This window comes from Hevea brasiliensis, chromosome 13 (assembly GCF_030052815.1).
Source record: "Hevea brasiliensis isolate MT/VB/25A 57/8 chromosome 13, ASM3005281v1, whole genome shotgun sequence".
NCBI lineage: Eukaryota > Viridiplantae > Streptophyta > Magnoliopsida > Malpighiales > Euphorbiaceae > Hevea > Hevea brasiliensis.
Window position 1 is genome coordinate 51,532,092 of NC_079505.1, and position 21,636 is coordinate 51,553,727.

At 32.7% G+C, this 21,636-nt stretch overlaps 1 protein-coding gene and 1 long non-coding RNA gene across 2 annotated transcripts; one reads left to right on the forward strand and one right to left on the reverse strand.

The window, feature by feature from the left end:
* Window positions 1-965: 965 nt before the first annotated feature.
* LOC110669104 (uncharacterized) lies at window positions 966-6,587 on the forward strand. Its single transcript, XR_009142529.1, has 3 exons — window positions 966-2,348; window positions 2,721-2,759; window positions 6,082-6,587. It is a non-coding gene; the product is annotated as an uncharacterized LOC110669104 (long non-coding RNA).
* Window positions 6,588-7,194: 607 nt separating this feature from the next.
* Window positions 7,195-8,351, reverse strand: LOC131171879 (uncharacterized). Its single transcript, XM_058132009.1, has one exon. It carries the CDS (start codon window positions 8,335-8,337, stop codon window positions 7,321-7,323), a length of 1,017 nt encoding a protein of 338 aa, XP_057987992.1. The 5' UTR covers window positions 8,338-8,351; the 3' UTR covers window positions 7,195-7,320.
* Window positions 8,352-21,636: the final 13,285 nt, after the last annotated feature.

Consider the following 21,636-nt stretch of genomic DNA (forward strand, 5'->3'; position numbering starts at 1 on the left):
TTTTTTACAATTAAAACATTGTGGTTTGCCTTTATGCCAACAATTCTTTTCTTCATGATTAAAACTTTTGCAAATATCACATTGTGGAAATTTTTTCTTTTGTGAATGACTTTGTTGCTAGAAAGACTCCCTCAATTATTTCTTCTTGTCTAATTGCTCTTCTTTGCTCCACAGCCTGCAATGCATCGACTAATTCTGTAACAGTTATTTGTGAAAAATTTGCATGAACCTTAAGTGAGGAAATTTTTGGCTCAAATTTTTCAGCTAGGCTAACAAATATTCTTTTTCTACAATTCTTTTGTCAAAAAATTCTTCACCAAATAGTCTAATTTTATTGGCGATGGACACGAGCTTAGTGCAATAATCTTTGATATTTTCAGACTCTTTCATTTTTTGAATTTCAAATTCTCTTTTGAGATTCAAAATTTGCATGAATCTTGTTTAATCATTACCTTCATACTCCTCCTTGAGTAAATCCCAAGTTTCTTTTGCATTTTTATAAGCCATAATTTTTATGAAAATTGTTTTAGAAATTGAAGGTTCTATACAAGTTTTTGCCTTATATTTCTTAGCTCTCTCCTCACTGTAGATTTTTATTTGAGCAAGAATTGGATTTTCAAGTAGTGGAGTAGGATCAGAATTATTTTCTACTGAATAAATAGGATTTTATTTTGATAGTTCATATTTAATAATTTTCTCCTTAACAAATAGGATTTAAAGGTTTGCTCATAAGATAGCTGAGACTTTGATACTACTGTTGAAACAAAAAATTAATGTGAAAACTAAAAAATATTTTTATTGAATAGAAATAAACTCTTTGTACAATTCAATTTATAATCTTAATTGATGCGCTGTTCATATAGCACTTAAATTTAATAAAATAAAATAAAAATTTAAATCTCAATCATTAATTAAGATTATATCACTATTTAAAATTTAAAATGCAGTAATTTTAAAATTAAAAACTAAATCAAACGTATTTAAATTAGGTTCTAACAAGAAGAATATTGTAATTTAATTAGTAGTTAGCTGTATTTTGTTGACGTTGTATCTAGCTTCTACTATGCACATTAGAGTAGTATAAATACTCATGTATTAGTCATTCAGCTTTCAATGAAAAACATGAGAGCATTTTCTCACTTTCTTGTTTCTGGTATCTATAAGTTTATATAGCATCAGAGCGGGTTTGAGAGAAAAATAACCGTTCCTAGTAAGAAAATTGAGAGAAAGAAATTGTTCTGGCCATTGAAGAAATGGAAAAGAGTAGCAAAGCTAGGGTTTGCAGCACTATGAATCCATCTAAAGAGATTGTGAAAAATCAAGAAGCACCAAATGATTTTCTGGCTTTGCAAGGGTCTGATAATCCCGGTATGATCCTCGCTTCTGCTCAGTTGACTGGAAAAATTACAGAGCATGGAGTAGGGCGATGAAATTTGCTCTAGGAGCGAAGAATAAATTGGCCTTTGTTGATGAAAAAGTGGAAGCGCCGGAAGAGGGATCTAAGGATTTCGAAAAGTGGAAGAGATGTGATTACATGGTCACATCTTGGTTGCTGAATTCAATCTCGAAGGATTTGGTTAAAGGCTTCATTTACACAATTTCAGCTCTTGCGCTATGGGAGGAATTGGCTGAGAGGTGTGGGGAGAGCAATGACCCTATGATTTATCAGATCAAACGGAAAATTGTTTCAATATCATAAGAGAATCTTTCTATAGCTAGTTATTACACAAAGTTGAAGCAGTTTTGGGATGAATTGGCTAACATTGAAGTAATTCCTTCTTGTACATGTGGATCTATGAAAACAGCAACAGATATCTATGATAAAGATAAGCTTATGCAATTCTTTATGGCATTAAGTGATGTGTATGATCAGGTATGGCGCCAAATTCTTCAAACTGATCCTTTGCCAAGTGTAAACAAGGCATATTCCATGGTGTTAAGGGTTGAGACTCAAAGGGAAGTACAGTTAAATATCACTGAGCATATTGATGCAGTAGTATACAAGGCTTGTGCAAAGATTTTAAGAAATACGACCTTAAGAAAGGGCATTGTGACTATTGTAACATGGATGGTCTCACTGTGACCGGTTGTTTTAAATTGACTAGATTTCCAGATTGGTTCAAGAATAGGAATAGGAATACCAATCAGAATAGCTTTCAAGCCAGATATGCTGCTTAAGTGGATTGTAGAAATGTAGCTACTAAAGAATTTATCTCAGATTCACCTCTAGATAAAAGTGCCTCTATTGATCTCTTTAAGTATGAGGAACTGAATAAGTAAGCTAGAGTTATTGCAGATGGAAAAAGAGCAAGTTGGTTAAAGGCAAAGGAATTGCAGCTATAAACACGGTAAGTACAAGTCATGCGTACTCAGCTTTTAGCTCTTATAATTTTGCTGGTAAATTCATTCGTAAATTGGTTTGTTAAGCTAGAATGATAAGCACAAGTTCATGGATCATAGATGCTGGGGCTTCAGACCACGTCTTAACTAATAGCCACCTAATGTCCAATGCTAACTCTTTTTTGTTCCCCATTATTGTTTGCTTACCTAATGGCACCACTAAAGTTACTAAAACGGGTATAGTACAATTACATCATAATATAGTTTTGTTTAAAGTGTTGTTGGTACCAGGATTCAAACTTAAACTGTTGTCAATGATCATACTTCTCAAATATACCAATTTACCAGTCTTATTTTGTCCTTTTTGTTGTCTTTTCCAGGACCTGAAGACTAAGGCAGCTGTGGCAGTTGGTAAAGAGGTGGATGGTCTTTACATTTTTTATGATTCTAGTTTTCATATGTCAACCATTTAGTCTTGTCTTGCTTAAATCAGTAAGCTAACTAATTCTAGTTCGGCGTCCCTTGTAAACACCAATCTCTCTATTAATACTTCCAACGAAGAGAGCTTATATTCTTCAAATTCAGTTCATGTTTCATAGTTTCCTATTTTGCATGCTAGATTAGGTTACACTTCCTTTCAAAAAATGTCTCATATAGATGTTTACAAAGATCAAATTGATCATACTTACCTTTGTGATCTATGTCCTTTGGCTAAGCAAAGCAGGTTACCTTTCCCTTTGAGTGATTTTGTTGCCAGTCAACTTCTGGAAATGTTACATATTGATGTTTGGGGCCCATATGCCACTCTTTCTGTTACTAGAGCTTAGTTTTTTCTTACAATTGTAGATGATATGTCACGGGCTACTTGGACTCATATGTTTAGATACAAAGATCAGTGTTTTTCAGTCATTAGTGCTTTTCTTAGTTATGTAGAGACACATTTTCACACCAAGGTCAAATTCATTAGATCGGACAATGGTTCTGAATTTGTTGATCACAAGTGTGCCACATTGTTTCAATCTAAAGGCATTGTCCATCACACTACCTGTCCCTATACACCCCAGTTAAATGGTGTAGTGGAGAGAAAGCACAGACACTTGTTAGATGTTGCAAGGGCCATTAGATTTCAAGCTAACCTTCCCAAAAGTTATTGGTCTGAATGTAGACTTGTCGCCACCTACATCAATAATAGGTTGCCTATTAAAAGGTTGAACTAGAAAACTCTATTTGAGTTGTTTCATAAACCACCTACTTATGATCATTTGAGGGTTGTTGGTTGACTATGTTTTGTTGTTAATCATTCCCCCCGCAGAGATAAATTTGATGAGAGGGCATATGGGTGTTTATTTTTAGGCTACTCTAGTGCTCAGAAAGGCTATAAGCTGCAAAACTTAGTCACCAAAAAGATTTTCATCAGTAGGGATGTCATTTTTTATAAGTCCATCTTTCCTTTTGCACAACCTGTTTCTTCTGAAAATCATTCTTCTTCTAATTTTGATGTTCCTTTGCCTGTTCATTTCATTTCTACTGATTCTACTTCTTTTGATCCTTCTATCCATTCTAATTCTTTTCCTAATTTATCTCTTCAGTCTAGATTTACAACAGTTCACACAATTTGTTCTTTCTAGTGCAGTTTTGCACCATTCTCCACCACTTAGGAAAAGCACTAGAGTTCATTCTAGGCCCACAGGGATGAAAGACTTTGTTTTAACCTCTTTAACTCAATCTGTTCCATTTGCGGCAGTCTCAGGTAATACAGTTTTTTCTTTTACACCAGCTTATCATTCTTACCTTAACTTAGTATCTCAGATTTATGAGCCTGGTACTTATCTTCAAGCTTCAACTGGTCCAAAATGGATTGAGTAATGAACCAGGAATTACTTGCTTTAGAAAAAAATGGTACTTGGATTTTAACTAATTTACCCAAAGGCAAGAAGGCTATAGGTTCTAAATGGGTTTACAAGGTGAAAGTCAAGCCTAATGGAGAGGTGGATAGATTTAAAGCACGTTTGGTTGCTAAAGATTACAACCAAATTGAAGGCTTAGATTTTAAAGAGAGGTTCTCTCCAGTGGCAAAGGTTGTGACAGAATTTTTATAGCTTTGGCCACAACCTATAAATGGCCTATATTTCAACTTGACATAATTAAATAATGCCTTCTTGCATGGTTTTCTGGAACAAGAAGTTTACATGCAGCCTCCTGATGGTTATGCCAAGGCTCTCCCTGGTCAAGTTTGTTTACTCAAGAGATCCCTCTATGGCTTGAAGCAAGCCTCTAGGCAATGGAACCTTGAAGCAAGCCTATATTTCAACTTGACATAATTAAATAATGCCTTCTTGCATGGTTTTCTGGAACAAGAAGTTTACATGCAGCCTCCTGATGGTTATGCCAAGGCTCTCCCTGGTCAAGTTTGTTTACTCAAGAGATCCCTCTATGGCTTGAAGCAAGCCTCTAGGCAATGGAACCTTGAATTCACTTCCTTCTTGCAGTCTTTGGGATTTCCTCAGTTAGCTCATGTTCACTGCTTGTTTACCTAGGATTCCAATGATGGTTTTATTACCTTATTGATCTATGCTGATGATGTCATTCTTACACGTGCTGATGTCATAACTATTGAGCAGCTTAAGCAAGCTTTGCATGATAAATTCACCATCAAGGATCTTGGCTTTCTCAAGTATTTTTTAGGTGTGGAAGTTGCTAGATCAGATTCTGGCACTGTCATTAGCCAAAGAAAATTTGTTTTAGATGTCCAAAAAGATGCTGGTATGGTGTCTGCAAAACCAGTAGCTATTCCTCTTCCTAAAAGGCTGCATCTCACTCAAGATGGAGAACTTTTGCGAGATCCTGATAAGTTTAGAAGAGTCATAGGCAGGTTGTTATATATTAATATTACCAGACCCGACATCAGCTATTTATTGCAGCATTTAAGTCAGTTTATGGCTTCTCCTCACAAGCCTCATTGGGATGCTGCTTGTCATTTGTTGAGATATCTTAAGAGTTGTCCTGGTAGAGGCCTTATTTCCCTGCTGCATCTAATTTTCAGTTAAGAGCTTATTATGATGCAGATTGGGGGTCTTCTTCCTTTTCTAGTGCCTCTAAATCCTCTGCTGAAGCAGAGTATTGCAGCATGGGTGCTACTGTGTGTGAACTCTTGTGGATTTCTTATTTGCGTAGAGATTTTAGAGCTTCACTTCAGCTGTCCATTCCTATCAAATGTGACAATCAGGCTGCCATTCACATAGCCAATAATCCTGTTTTTCATGAGTGTACAAAGCATCTTGATATTGATTGTCATTTGGTTAGAGAGCAGTTACGAAAAGTATTTATTCAACCTTCTCACGTGCCTTCTGTCCATCAGCTGGCAGATGTGTTTACTAAACTTTGTATGTCGCTTCTCACAATACCTTTATTTCCAAGCCGAATCTTGTGGACTTACCACCAGATCCACCTTGAGGGGGAGATATTAGCATATATAGTGAGGAGAATATTGTAATTTGATTAGTAGTATAGATGTATTTTGTTGACCTTGTATCTAGCTTCTTCTATACACATTAGAGTAGTATAAATACTCATATATTAGTCATCCAGTTTTCAATGAAAAACGAGAGAGCATTTTCTCATTTCTTGTTTCTGGTATACCTTTTCGAATTTTGAGATGCTTCCACTCTGTCTGGTTTGAAGGTGAATTTCCGTAAGTCAACTCTCTTTGGCGTTAACGTTGATGACTCGCTTATTTTGCAGGGCTGCAAATATTGCTTGTTGTGCTATTGGTGTTCTTGCAGAGTACGTCATGTTTTGCTACTTGGCTACCTGTGATACATAAGATTGAAAACCGGCTTGGTTGTTGGAAAGGCAAGATCATGGCAGGCTAGCTTTAATCAAATCAATGGTGTCCAATTTGCCAATCTATTACCTCTTTAAGCAAGTAGGGAAGAAGAATGAGAATTAATTAGAAACTTCTTTTGGTCCAGCCGTTGTAATGTCAAGAAATCACAGCTAATCAACTGGCAATCACTGATGCAGCCCAAAAACAGAGAACTCCGAATTGTAAACATCACTTTGCATAATCAGGCGCTTCTTTTCAAATGGCTATGGAGGCTCCAAGATCAGCATAATGCGAGGTGGTCATTAGTGCTTAAAAACCAAGTAAAATTTTAGGTCTTATTGTGAATATATTAAAAAAAAAAAAGTTGTATTCTATGGTTACTTAAATTTAAAATATAGTAAAATTACTTTATTACAAAAAATGAAGTAATTTAACTAAATTTTAAAATTTATTTTATTAAATTTTTATAAAATAATACTATTTTTTGTAAAGAAGTCAATTACGAAAAATTTAATTAACTTAACAAAAAAAAAATAAAATTTTTTCAATATCTTAAATTACCCTACAATCCATCTCATTTAGTTTTTGTAAAATGATACTTTTTTTTATAAAGCAGTCAAAATATTTATTAACTTAATAAAAACTCAACTCAATTAAGTTTTTATCTCAAAAATTTGGGATCGGTTATATGGATTCTCTTTCTCTACTCTAAATGATTTTTGATTAAATTATCAGAAATGTTTAATTCTTCTAGATCATAATATACTATTCTCCTCTAATTTAATAGAAAAAATAAAATTTTTTTCATATAAAAGAACATATATAATATTTTTAATAATCTTAAAAAATATTCTAAATAAAATTAAATAAGATGTATTTATTTAGCATTTCACATTTAACATATATTATTTTAATTAAAATTTAAGATGTGAAAAATATTGAAGATATATTTTTTTTCATTAAATTAATAAAATTTTTCTTAATTGACTATTTTAGGAAAAAAAAAATATCATTTTACAAAAGTTAAATGAGATAAATTGTAAAATTTCATTAAATCACATTATTTTTTATAACAAAGTAATACTTACTTTATTTTAAACCAAATAATCATAAAATAAAAAAAAATTACATGGAAAAAGATCTATTCCCTCCCATCAAGGAATATTTTCACTAAGTATTGGTGCGGTGGTGGGAATTTTAGTGTATCCCACATTTTCTTGCAATTCAACCTGATCTTCTCCATGGATCTTCTTGCATTGGTAGTAGAAGATGGAATATGCCACCAACCAAACCAGCCTAACCAAGCTGATAAAACTAATGACAACAAACCCAATAATTACCTTAGTTGCCAAAGGCTGTTCATAAGAAATCAACCTTAAACCTTGTACCAGTACACAAGATAATGTAATGAATACAAGATTTAGAAGAAACCCATGTATCTTCATGCCCTTAACAATCTGTGCTGCCTTCCCAAGCGCTTCAATTCCATACATTTCTTCAAGAACTGAAATAACAAGTGCTAATGTCCAGATAACAGTCATATAGACATATAAAATTGAGGCCACGACGAAAAGCACGGTATGCAAGGCAGAAAATAATGGACCTGGACGTTGGATTATTAGTGACAGAGGAAATAGAATAGCTAGCAGAAGGCAAATATAACCTGTGCACAAGAGAGTTGTATAAAACCAAGTAACACATGGCCTTTTCCATGATCTTGCTGCTCTCAACAGCAAGGTCTTGAATGTCATGTCTTTTGATCCTCTAAACGCCATAGCTGATGCAGAGATTGTAACAGTGGCTAAGAATAAGGAGATGATGGAGTTGACAAGTAGGTAAATCCATTCAACTCCAACGAAAATTCCCAAGTCTCTTTTCATATTGATGAAAATATTGGCGAATTCAGGGCTACCAGGAGTTGCAGCAATAACAAGATTTTGCTCAGTGAGAAAGTCTCTGATCAACGGTTTGATGGAGAAGATGTTGAAAATATAGAAGAGGGAGTTGATGAGAAGGGTGAGTAAGGTGATGTAGGTCATTAGCTTCCCATTTTTGAAGAAGATGATGTTCTGGGTTTCTCCTAATGTTCCCACAAACTCTAAAAGAATGTGAAACTCCATTGAAATGGATTGATCTTTGAATTTGCTTTGAGATGAAAGGAGTTGTTGCATATATAAGCTAATAACGAATTATTGGGTATTTATAAATATGCTGATTATTTACAAATTTTTAAGAATTGACCTATTCTTGATCCTTTTTCTTTTGGCTACAAATTTTGACTAACAAGGATGTAAGATGAAGAAAAGTCTTTGTGCTATTTAAATAAGACGAGTATTATTTGGTCTTGCTATATGTTTTACTAGTCTTATTATGAAGTTTTTTTTTTTTTTGGTACATCTATCAATCAGAAAATTCCATTATGAATAGTGGGTTATAAATTATATATATTTTTTTAATAATAAATGCATTTTATTCAAACTACACTTATATAATTTGAGGAAGAAATATGAATTAAGTTTTCCGTGCTAGAAAAGTCCATTACAAAATATTAACAAATTTTCTTTTTTGTTGAATTTTCTAACCTGGGGATTATTATATATCAAATATGTTAAGATTAAAATTAGACGAAGTCAACTATATTTATAAGCTGAGAGAAGCCAAAATTTTAATTAAATGAAAAATGTCTACGTATTGATAGAAATATATACAAACAGATTGAGTTAGTTTTATTTATTTTACATGTGATGAAGCCAAATTTTGATTTTGATGGGAAAATTAAAAAAAAAAATCATTGATTTTGACCCATGGACATGCATAAACTCATTAAATCATGTTTGAATCAGTAATAGAGAAATCGCATGAAAACGAATAAATCAATAGAGATAGATATGGCTATCAGTAGACTGCTAGAACACCAAAGATTCACAGAAAATTGCTTTCTTGCTATCTAATCCTTGATGTTCTTGAGTTCACACAGAGAAGATGGAGAAAAAAAAAAAGAGTTCTTTCTTCTTAGCAGTATTTTTCTGATATTGATTTCTCTCTCCCATTATCTAATAATGTTTTATTTTTTTGACAATAAAGTTTAAGTGAAGGGAGGTTTTCCAATCCAAGACCAGGACATATCACTAACCTTTTTTAGAGATTACAGTGGAGTTTACAGGTTGTCTATCAAAAGACTGTGTGTCTTACCAACTGAACCAATCTTCATTACCTAATAATGTTTTATTTAATTAAGGTTTCTAAACTCTTTAGGGTTCTTATCAGATAATTACACTGCATTTATAATTACTGTGCGCTAAATTCATAACCACTTATGTTGACTAAAACCGTGTTGACCCATCATGGGAGGATGATTTCTCTGATCAATGTATACTATATATAAATGTGGGAAGGTGAAATATTGGTTTTATAAAAAATGCTCTTCATTTTTTAAATTAGTTATAATTATATTTTTATTATTTAAATTAATTTTAATGTTTGTATAAATTTAAAATTCTTAGTCTTACTTATATTTAACTTTAATTAAATATAAAATTTTATAATAAGTAATTAACTAAAATAAAAAAAATTAATAAATAAAAAATAAAAAATATAATTGATCTATAATTTATATCTATCTATAATCTATAATATATATAAATACTAGCGGGGGTACTAACTTTGCCAAATATACCCATAGTGACTTGTTAATATGACAACTAAAAAAAAAATTAATTGGCTATTAAAAATTATTTATTTTAATTTTTTATTATTTAAATTAATTTTAGAATTTATATAAATATAAAATCCTTAATTCTATTTATACTTAAATTCTATTTAATTAAGTTTTTTAATTATAATTCAAAATAAAATTTTATAAAAAAATAACTAAAATCAAAATTTTATTTTTTAAAAATCGTTACTTTCATTTTTTTTTTCTAAAATTTTAGTTCGTTTTGTATAAAAATTAAATAAAAAAAAATCAGAAATTCATATTAAAAAAAATTGATAGATTGTAATAAAAATTTTAATAAAAGAAATCAAAATTTTACTTTTTAGTAATTTTTTATGTTTTGATAATATCAAATTGAAATTTAAAACAATTTTAATTTTATTTTCATGGCTTTTTCTTTTATACTCGATTTTTATGACTATTATATAGGAAATTCCTAAAACATTATGAATTAAATAAGTATCATCGATTATGATCCTAAAAAAAAGTAAGACATGTAATATGTTGGGTAAGTGCAAAAATTTCGATAAAGGGCGAGATGTACTATTTAAAATAGCTCTTGAGCCATTTAAAAAGATTAAAATCATTTGACGAACTACTAATAATTGAATGTATCCAGTGGTTAACATTTAAAAAGATTTTGAGAGAAATGTAATTCAAGCGAAAATAATAGTAGGACAACAAGTTGAGAAGCAAATATTTTTATCCACGATATCACTATTGCACACAGAAAATGAAGAATACACATTTCATTTAAGAAAGAAAGCAATTTCCAATTCATTTATGCTTTACAATGACAATAAACAAAGTTTAAGGATAAATAACATTAAATGTTAGTGCATATTTATCGTATGATATTTTCTCCCAACGAATGCTATATATAACCGTAGCACTATCAAGGGAGTATCGATTTCAACTACAAAAGTCCTTATTAAGTCCAATAAGATAATAAAATTAAAAATTAAAAAAAAAGAATATATATAAAAAACATCATCTACTGATGCATGTGTCCGCAAATATACGGGTCGTATCAAGTAATAGAGTGATAAGTCAAGTATCGTTCCCATGAGGATTTGCTGTTTGAGTACCAAACTATGAATGAAGCGATTATTTGGGCTAATGATTGATGAATAAATGGTAAATATAAATGAGCAAAGTAAATTGATAAATCTAATTGGAATGGGTAAAGAGCAAGCAAATAAATTCTAAATTTAGATGCAATTGAACTAAATTAATAATGGGTAATTTAAATCAAAGTCTAATTATGATAAAGATGATTCCAGAGTTGGGGGTTTATGCATAAATTAATTGAGATTTGTCTTAGGTATTCCAATTTTAAGGGAAAATAGAGTTTGAAGGTGATTGATTCTAAATTTCTTTGATATCTTTTTCAAGTAAATCAAAGTGTGTTCTAAAATAACCAAACTTACTTTCGTATGATATTTAATTACTATAAAACCCATTAAGTTTAGTAACCAATCATTAATTCCTCTTAAAACCCTAGTTTATTTCTAAATCTAGGTAATATTAAGTTCCAATCCTTGATTATCTATCAATGATCTTCACCTTTCGGTCATTCAATAAAAAATTAACACAATACCCAATGGGTACCAACATTAGGCAAGTAAATCAAGCACATAAGGAAAGAATCAAAACTCATATTTATATAAAATAATCAGTCCAAATCCACAAATTAATCTAAAACATATTTCCTAACTCTGAAATCCAAAGAGTTTACTCACTCATGTTGGTATTTACAAGAGAAATTGATGGAAAAGTAAACAAAAACATGAGTTTACTCACTCATGTTGGTATTTATAAGAGAAATTGATGGAAAAGTAAACAAAAACATGCTAAGGGGACTAAAAATAGAAAGACCCAGGTAGAGGGGCCAAAAACTCTGAGTCTTGGAGGTTTCAGAAATGGCTGCAGCAGCTCCTCTTCTGCAGAATTGATGGCACCCTTTTCCCTTCTATCCTCGTAATTTTTCTTTACTTTTTCTTTCTTATTGTTTCCTCTCCTTCCTTATTGTGGCAAAAACTAGAAAATGATGCTTTTATATGGTCCCTAAAGTTGCCCTAAAAATAAATAAGAGCTAAGGAGTGGATGGAAAATGAGGTGTAAAAATATCCATGTCAGCAGAGTTATCCACATTCTGGGCATTCTACTTAGGGTACTACTTACTCTAAGTAGGATCTTCAGCAATTTTCGACCTCTGCATGCACTGCCTGCTTAAGGTTAAGCAGACCTTCAGCAAGTCTTGGTAGGTTTAGGATAAAAGGAGTTTTTCTGCTCATGCTTGACTTTTAGCTTGACCTAAGTTGCACCTTAAGCACTGCCGCTTACCCTAAGCAGGATCTCAAGTAGGATCCTAAGTAAATCTCGACAGGTTTTGGGATGAAAGCTTGAATGTGTAGGATTTAAGCTGTGCTTGACTTGTGGCTTGCCCAGGTTGAAGGTTAAGGAATAGGACATACCCTGAGCAACATCACAAGCAAAGTCTCAAGCAAATTTCGACCAACTAAATCTTCCAAGGCTTGATTTCTTCAACTTTCTTCCATGCTTAAAGAACTCTAAATTTCTTCAAATAAATTCCTAATGCACTCATTGGCCCTCAATTTGCCACAAAAATCTATAAAAAAAAACAAAATTATAAAAATCAAATACAAAGTAACTAAAGTTAGCAAATAAGCTAAAATAAAGCTAAAAACATAAAATATACTAAAATATAAGGGCAAAATGGATGCAAAACTATCCTAAAATGTCTATATGAAATGAGTGTAACAAATTCCCCCAAACTCAAACCTTTGCTTGTCCTCAAGCAAATTAAAAATAATTAATGCAATTGGTGTGACACCCTTACCCGTCTACAATGTAGGCGAGCGAGGCATGTCACACTCGGTGTCGGAGATCCCTATCTTATCTTACTTTATTCCTAAATAGATTTTTTCTTCTCGCCCTTTTAATTAATCATTCAATTTATTTATGAGGGAGAAACTGACGGAGTTTCCCCTATTGTATTGCCACTTGGCGCGTTTCACAATTCACCTGCTTGAAATTTTTCAATAACATTCTACAATAAAAATTTTATCAATTTTTCTCATAATCATCTCATATTTCAAATATCATCTATATATTTCAATTTCATATTCATTTCCATGCATTTTCATTCATGCACAATTTATATATAGAAATTCTCAAGTTTCATTAATTTACATGATTTATAGACTGATTACATAAATTCATAATTTACATGATTTACAAATTAATTACAATTTAATAATCTATATTTCAATATACAATTCATAATTTACATTACAAAAAATAACTAATTATAATATACAAAATACATAATATGACCTATATGGGCCCTATCTATATGCATTGCTGAGAATGTAACAACATTGAACACTTTACAGATCCGAACTCCAAAATCCCAGTCTAATATTCACTGAGCTTTGTCTTCAGTACCTGCACGAGGGAAACAAATCCATCGTGCTAAGCATTTCTGCTTAGTGGTGCAATAATATAACAAGAAAATAATATATACAAATAAAGAAAGAATGGATCATAATTTAGATACTCTAGAAGTTAATCTAATTTAATATAATACTTCTAGTATCAACTATCTTTTTTTCTAATTAATTCTTCTTCAGAAGCACTTAATTCCTAAATTCACAGTAATAATATACAATCCACAAAAATTTTAAGAATATTATTCTTAACTTTATATTATTATGAAAAGGTGCATTTATAATATTTATTTAAGTTATATTTCTATTGCTAATCTTTTTATCATTTCATTCAATACTTGTTAGGTTATCTTAGATTATTTTATAATAATTAGCGTTCTCAGAGTCATTTCATAATAGATAAATTTTAACATCAGTCCAGTTCATTTCAGTTCTTTCTATTAAATAGATTCTTAGAGCTAATCTAATTTATTTTAGGTCTTCTCACTCATTTAGTTAATCTCTAATATTTTTAATTGCTAATATTTTTAACTTATTTCAATAAATTACACTGCCCAAGTAACCTATGACAGATTGACTAAACTGGATAAGCGGGTCACTGGGCACTGGACACCGTGGTGTCTCGGGCCGTTATACCATGGGACGTAAAATACGGAACGTCAACCACGTATGCAATCAGTATAGTTAAAAGCCATGATAACATATTAGTATGGCTAAAAGCCATGATAACAGATAATCGGACATATAAGCCATAAATACAGGCATAAAGCCTTACGCAGTACTGCTAAAACAATACCCTATTGGCATGTCAATCTATCCAATCTGACACACGTGTCTAGGCAATACATGAGCACAAAAGTACCATTAAGTATTATTATATTTTATTATTTCATTACTTCATTATAAGCTCCAATAATAATTTACAATATTTCAATTATATTCCTAGCAGAAGTATAAATTTCTAAAATACAATTCTACATAATTTATGCATTCATTATAATTTATACATTCATTTAATCATTCATATGATCGCAATTAACATCAATTATCCTTCTATACCATTGTACTCAAAGTATTTTTACTTTCTATAATAATGAGAACTAATGTCTCATTCATACATTAATATGATTCATTTATTCATTACACAATTTATATAACGTATCATTTGCAATTCAAGAAATATTTTTGCTTACTAAGTATTTATGATTCCTCTTATTTCCACTCATGTACCATTAAGTGTCAATAGGTTTTATTTTATTTCCTAGTGGAAATAAAATGTCCAAATTCATTTTTATCTAATGCATATGTTCATAAATTTCATTTATATAGTTCATTTACAATTTCTTATCTAATCTATCACACCAATTCACATGTACCTAGGTTAAAACAAATTTTCATTTTTATTCAATAAAAGGGAAAGTCCCCAAATATTATTTACACATCATTTATACATTTAATATTTCATTTATAGTAATTTACAATTTATGTTTCAAATAATATTAACTATGTCTCCTAAGTTTTATTTGTGATGAGAATACAAATCCCATCTACCTAATCACATGATTTAAATATACCATAAATCATTTAAGTGAAGTATCATTAGCAATTTAAGTTTTGGTCCTTTGAATTAATATTATTGAGGTTACTATTTACTTTACTATTCACTCAAAAAGTGGACTTTTTCATACTTAGTAAATATGTTAATCCTAATTACACTAAGATCCCACATTTTGTTTTACACATGTTGGCGTTAATTGCCAATCTCAATTTAAAGCTTATTTCAAGATATTTCAAATTTTCAAATTTCATGGCTAATGTTTACTGTTCCATTGGACCATTCTAAAGTAAAAATTTGATAAAACTTTCTTCATGAAAGTTGTTCCTTTATGTGTCTAGTTTAATTCCCTTTTTGAATCACTCCATTTGGAGTTTTGCAGCTTTAGTTATGGCCTACATACCATAACTGGCCAGATTGCATATTTCTCCAGAAATTCTAGGCAGAAATCCATTCTAGTAGTTTTGGTGTCCTGACTTTGGTGGACAATTTCATTAAGTTCTGGTAAAAATATGGAGTTATGTCCCTCATGAAAGTTGTTCTAAATTGTCTAAGCTTTCCATTGATATAAAATTCAGGTGAATCGGACATTCCTACTCTGAGTTATGACCAAATGAATAAATACTATTCATTTGGTCAATTTTTCCAGGTACAGAATTAGTTACCCGGATTTTGGTCAATTTTTAGGTCATCCTAGATTGGTTTTCTACACCAGGTTTCTTCATCAAAGTTTTGGTATTATGTATCTAATTTCATCTTCAATTAGCCTTACACCAATTGGAGCAACATAGTTCAAGTTATGACCACACAAACACATTGGACTCAGGGGGTCCAGAATTCTAGCAACAAATCTACTCATGCAATCCTCAATTCAATTCAACAATTCACTTCAAATTACCACCAATTATCATCAAATGGTCAGTACGTGACCTTAAACACTTCAATTTTTGCATCATACCACAAAACCCCCAATTTTCTCCAAACCCTAATTTGTTATTTCCTCCAATTCATGCAAACCATTCAATCCTCCATTCTAATTCATTTATATACAATCATCATCATGCATAAACATAATTAAACTCATCAAACTCGTCAAACTAACCACACACCAAGGCTGGCTAAAATTTAGATTTCTAAATTCATACATAAATTTCAACCTTTTTCCTTGTAATTTATTCATGCTCAACCTTAATTTCAACTTTAGAAAGGAAGAAGAGAGTGAAACTAGCACTAACCTTGTGAGCATAATTTTCTCTTGGCTAATCTTAAATTTTCCTTCACTTTCTAACTCTTTCTTGGCTGCTGTAGAAAGAGATGATTCTCTTTAATTTCAATTAATTTGTACATGGGTATATATATACAATTGATTCCTATAATTGTGTTCTACTAATTAGGAAGAAATCCTAAATAAGAAATCCTAAATAGGAATACATAATATAGAATATACAGAGAAATAATATAGTGATTGACTTTCCATAAAACTCCCCCTCAAGTTGGAGCATAGATGTTAATCATGCCCAACTTGTTACAAATGTAGTCAATCCTAGCTCCATTCAGAGCTTTTGTGAAAATATCTCCTAACTGCTCTCCAGTTTTAATGTGTCCTGTTGAGATGATCTATTGTTGAATATTTTCACGAATAAAGTGACAATCAATCTCAATATGTTTGGTCTGCTCATGAAACACCGGATTAGAAGCAATATGGAGAGTAGCTTAATTATCACACCACAATTTCACAGGCAGGGAGATCTTAAAAATTGTCTCATCTAGTACTTGAAGTATCCACATTACCTCACATACTAATTGTGCCATGGCTTTGTATTCAGATTTAGCACTAGATCGAGAAACTATACTCTACGTCTTGCTTTTCCAAGACACCAAATTTCCTCTAACAAAAATGCAATATCCAGTAGTTGACCTCCTGTCAACCTTAGATCCAGCCCAGTCAGCATCTGAAAAATATTCAACATTCAAATGCCCATGATTACCATATAGCAAACCTCTTCCTGGAGCGCCTTTCAGATAACACAAGATTTGTCCCAAGGCTTCCCAATGAGCAACAGTTGGGGAAGACATAAACTGACTTACCACACTAATGGCATAAGCAATGTTAGGACGAATGACTGTAAGGTAGTTTAATTTTCCTAACAATCTCCTGTATCTCTCTGGATCTTCAAACAACTCACTATCTCCTGCTAACAGTTGTAAAGTTGGAGTCATTGGTGCGCTACAAGGCTTAGCACCTAATTTTCCTGTCTCTGTCAATAGATTGAGGACATATTTTCTTTGAGACAAGAAAATACCCTTCTTACTTCTCATAACTTCGATATAAGAAATACTTTAACAATCCCAAGTCTTTGGTCTAAAACTAGGTTTGGAGGAAGGTTTTAAGAGATGAAATACCTGCAAAGTCACTCCCAGTGATGACAATGTCATCCACATAGACTACCAGGAGAATTAGACCAGCCTCAGATTGCCTATAAAAGACTGAGTGATCACACTTACTCATTTGCATACCAAATTCCTGTACTGCTTCACTGAATCTCCCAAACCATGCTTTAGGACTTTGTTTCAAGCCATAAAGAGACTTTCGAAGCCTACAAACTTTACCCAACTCCCCCTGAGCAACAAACACAGGTGGTTGCTCCATATACACCTCCTCCTGAAGATCACCATGAAGGAAAGCATTCTTGATATCCAATTGATGCAGGGGCCAATCATATGTAGCTGCTAAAGAGATAAACAAGCGAATAGAAGTAAGTTTAGCTACAGGAGAAAAAGTGTTAGAGTAATCAACCCCATATGTCGGAGCATATCCTTTTGCTACAAGGCGTGCTTTTAACCTAGCCACAGAACCATCAGGATTTACCTTTACTGTAAATACCCATTTGCAAACAATAGCTTTCTTACCAGTGGGCAAAGGCAACAGTTCCCATGTACCATTAACATCTAAAGCCTCCATTTCCTCTTTCATAGCAGCACACCAGCCAGGATGAGACAGTACCTCACCAACAGTATTAGGGATAGGAACAGAGTCTAAAGAAGTAACAAAACACTGAGAATAAATAGACAATTGATTATAAGAAACAAAAGAAGAGATAGGGTAAGTACATGAATGTTTACCTTTACGAAGAGCAATGGGTAAGTCTAGATCAGAATCATGATCAGTATGAGGTATAGGATCTCCCAACGAAGTAGCGTGTGGAGGATCTGAGTCAGGAATCTCCAATCTCCTAGAATAAACATGAACAACGGGAGGTCAAGTAGGTCTAGAGACAGAAGAAACAGGCTGTGGGAGAGGATTAGACATTGGTTGGACAGTATATATTAAGAGATCATCCTCCTCCCCCTAACTCTCATACACAGATGATTGAGGAAAAAATGGAGTGGACTAAAAAAATGTGACATCTGCAGAAAAAAGATAACGATTAAGAGGAGGAGAGAAATAGCGGTACCCTTTTTGGAGCCGGGAGTATCTAAGGAATACACATTTGAGAGATTTTGGATCCAATTTAGTAACCTGTGGACGAACATCACGCACAAAATAGGTACAACAAAAAATACGGGATTCAATAGGGAATAAAGATTTTATAGGAAACAAAGTAGTATAAGGAATATCCCCATTAAGGACAGAAGACAGCATACGATTGATCAAAAAATATGCCGTAGAAACTGCATCAGCCCAAAAGTGTTTAGGAACTTTCATCTGAAAAAGAAGAGCACGAGTTACCTCAAGAAGATGCCGATTTTTTCTTTTAGCCATGCCATTTTGGGATGGAGTATCCACACAGGAAGATTGATGAAAAATGCCATTTTATGTCATATAAGATTGAAATTATGCTGAAAAGTATTCTTTGGCATTGTCACTTCTTAATATGCACACAGAAATATTAAATTGAGTTTTGATTTCATTATAAAAGGCACAAAAGATAGAAAATAACTCAGAACGATTCTTCATTAAATATAACCAGGCAACATGAGAGTAATCATCAATAAAAGTAACAAAATAATGAAATCCAGTTTTAGAAGTAACAGAACAAGGACCCTAAACATCAGAATGAACTAACTCAAAAGGGGATAAAGCCCGTTTATTGACTCTAGACACAGAAGGCAAATGATGATGTTTTGCAAACTGTCACGACTCACATTCTAGTACTAATAAAGACTGAAACTGAAAACACAGCTTTTTCATGGTAAACAAAGAAGGATGGCCCAATCTATAATGAGCTTCAAGAGGTGTTAAGGTACTGGAGCAAACAAGCGACCGTGGTACATGATTTTCCAGAGTGTAGAGACCACCTGACTTGCATCCTCTACCAATAATCTGCTTCGTCGTAAGATCCTGAAACAGACACTGGTCAGGAAAAAAGGAAACAGAACAATTTAAGGTACGAGTAAGTTTACTAATCGATAGTAGATTAAAAAAGAATTTTGGTAGACACAAAATAGAAGATAAAGAAATTGATGAAGTCGGGTTCACAGTTCCAGAACCCATGACACAAGAAGTAGAACCATCAGCTAAAGTAACAGTAGAGGAAGTGAGAATAGACTGAAAAGCAGATAGAAGACTAGAATTACCTATCAAGTGATTTGTCGCACCAGAATCAATAACCCATTTGGATGAGGAAGACATAAGGCATGTAGTGGATTTACCTGACTCAGCGATTGCAGTGACAGGGGAACTGTTAGGCTTTAGAGATGCCTGATACTGGGAAAATTGTGCAAAATCCTTTGCAGATACCAAAATAGTTTTCTTAGAGGAAGATACTGTAGAATCCTCTGCTGCCATATTTGCCATCTGTGATCGCTGATTTTTCCTCTGAAGTTGCAGACAATTATATTTTGTATGACTAGACTCATGGCAATAATAACAAATGACTCCTCTTGAGTCTTGATTAGAACTAGCCTCTCCATTATGCTAATTACTTCTGTTGCCTGTAATTCCTCATCTACTTCCTCTTTTATTACCCTGTTGTCCATTTGGATTACGGCTAATAAGAGCACTACTGGCAGGCTGTGAAGATTGGGTACTCTCTGTACGAAGGACCCGTGTGAACGTTTCATGCAAAGAGGAAATCTCAGAACTGGAGAGAATCTGAGATTTAGCAGTCTCATACTCTGAAGGAAGGCCTGCAAGAAAACTCATAACAGCCAGTTGCTCCCGTTGGGCCTGCTGAACTTTCACATCAGGACTAAAAGGCAATAATACATTAAGTTCCTCATATACCCGTTTAAAATTCATAAAATAAGCCGTGAGAGACTTATCCTCTTTCTCAGCACGGTAGAATGCCTTACAAACATCATAAATACGGGAGATATTCCCTTTATCAGAATATAGAAAATCTAAGTAATCCATCAATTCCTTAACAAATTCACAGTGATTAATTAAACTAATTACTTCACTGTGAATCGAGTTCTGAAGCTGCAAAAATAACTGAGCATCCTCCCTTAGCCAAGTTTGTCGTGTATCATTAGTGGGTGGATCTTTAGTAAGGTGATCATCCTTATCAATGCTATGCAAATAGACCCTAATAGTCTTACTCCACTCCAGGTAATTTGAACCATTAAGTTTGTGTTCCGTGATCTTAGTCATCACCGGAATTGTAACACCCCTATTTGTATAGCTTAGTATATTTTACTGTTCCGGTGATTAGAGTCGGTCCGGATAATTAAGGGAATTAGGACCACACTTAAGACAACTAGAGAAGCCATAAACACAAATAATTAGTAATTGTCAATTAGTTAAGTATAAATAAGAAAAATAGAACATAAGAAGTTAAACGAGTCGAGAGTCACAGCGATGGGTGACCTTCTCGAGAATGACTGTGAAGTCGATTTAAACTCAAATTTCGAACCGTAAAATGTGACGCCGCGGTCCTTAGGACCATTACGAACACAGTGGAAAAGAGAAAATCATGGAAAAAGGTTGTTAAGCCAGTCAAATAATTAGGTTAGGGAGCCGGAAGAAATATTAAATTATTTACAAACCGGGTTGAACCGGCGAGGGGCAATTTGGTTAATTGACCCCGAGAGCTGACTCCTGACCTAACTGTCAAATAAAATTGGAGAAAAGAAAATTTTGGAGTCAGGAATTAAATTAAAGAACTATAAAAAAAATAAATGAAAAAAAAAAAGAAAATAAAAAAGTGAAGGAAGATGACATCATGCATGACATCATACATGATGCCATAGATAGTATAATTAATAAATTCAATTAATTAGATATTTTAGTCTTCCTAAGACATAAAAAAGAAAGGAAAAGAAAACAAAAGTCTTCATCTTCCTCATATGTGCCGCCCTCACTCTCTCTCTCCCTTTCCATGGTTGTCCTCCATTGAAGCTTGCACTTAAGCTTAAATTTCCTCACTAAACCTTAATAGTTTCCATAAACACTTCATTAGAGCTTGTTATCTCAATCTAAGAAGAAGATTGAAAGAGGAAAGAAGAACAAAAGATAGAGATTTGAAGGATTTGAAGTTCTAAGAAAGGTTAGTAAGCAAACTTGACGATTTTAGTTTGATTTCTACATTTTTAACTTATTGAACTTGAAAATAAACTTTAAATAAAAAGAAAATTTTTGTTGAGGGACCACAAGTGAATTTCGGCCAGCATGTGTATGGGAGTATATTTGCATAATTTGATTGGATTAGGATGGGAATAGGAACCTCAAGTAGTTACATGATTCTGGTTAAAGGCTTTGAATTAGCTAAATGCAGCAATTTAGTGT

Coding starts and splice junctions, on each gene's coding strand:
- LOC131171879 (XM_058132009.1), bottom strand. CDS start 8,337: ATGCAACAACTCCTTTCATCTCAAAGCAAATTCAAAGATCAATCCATT.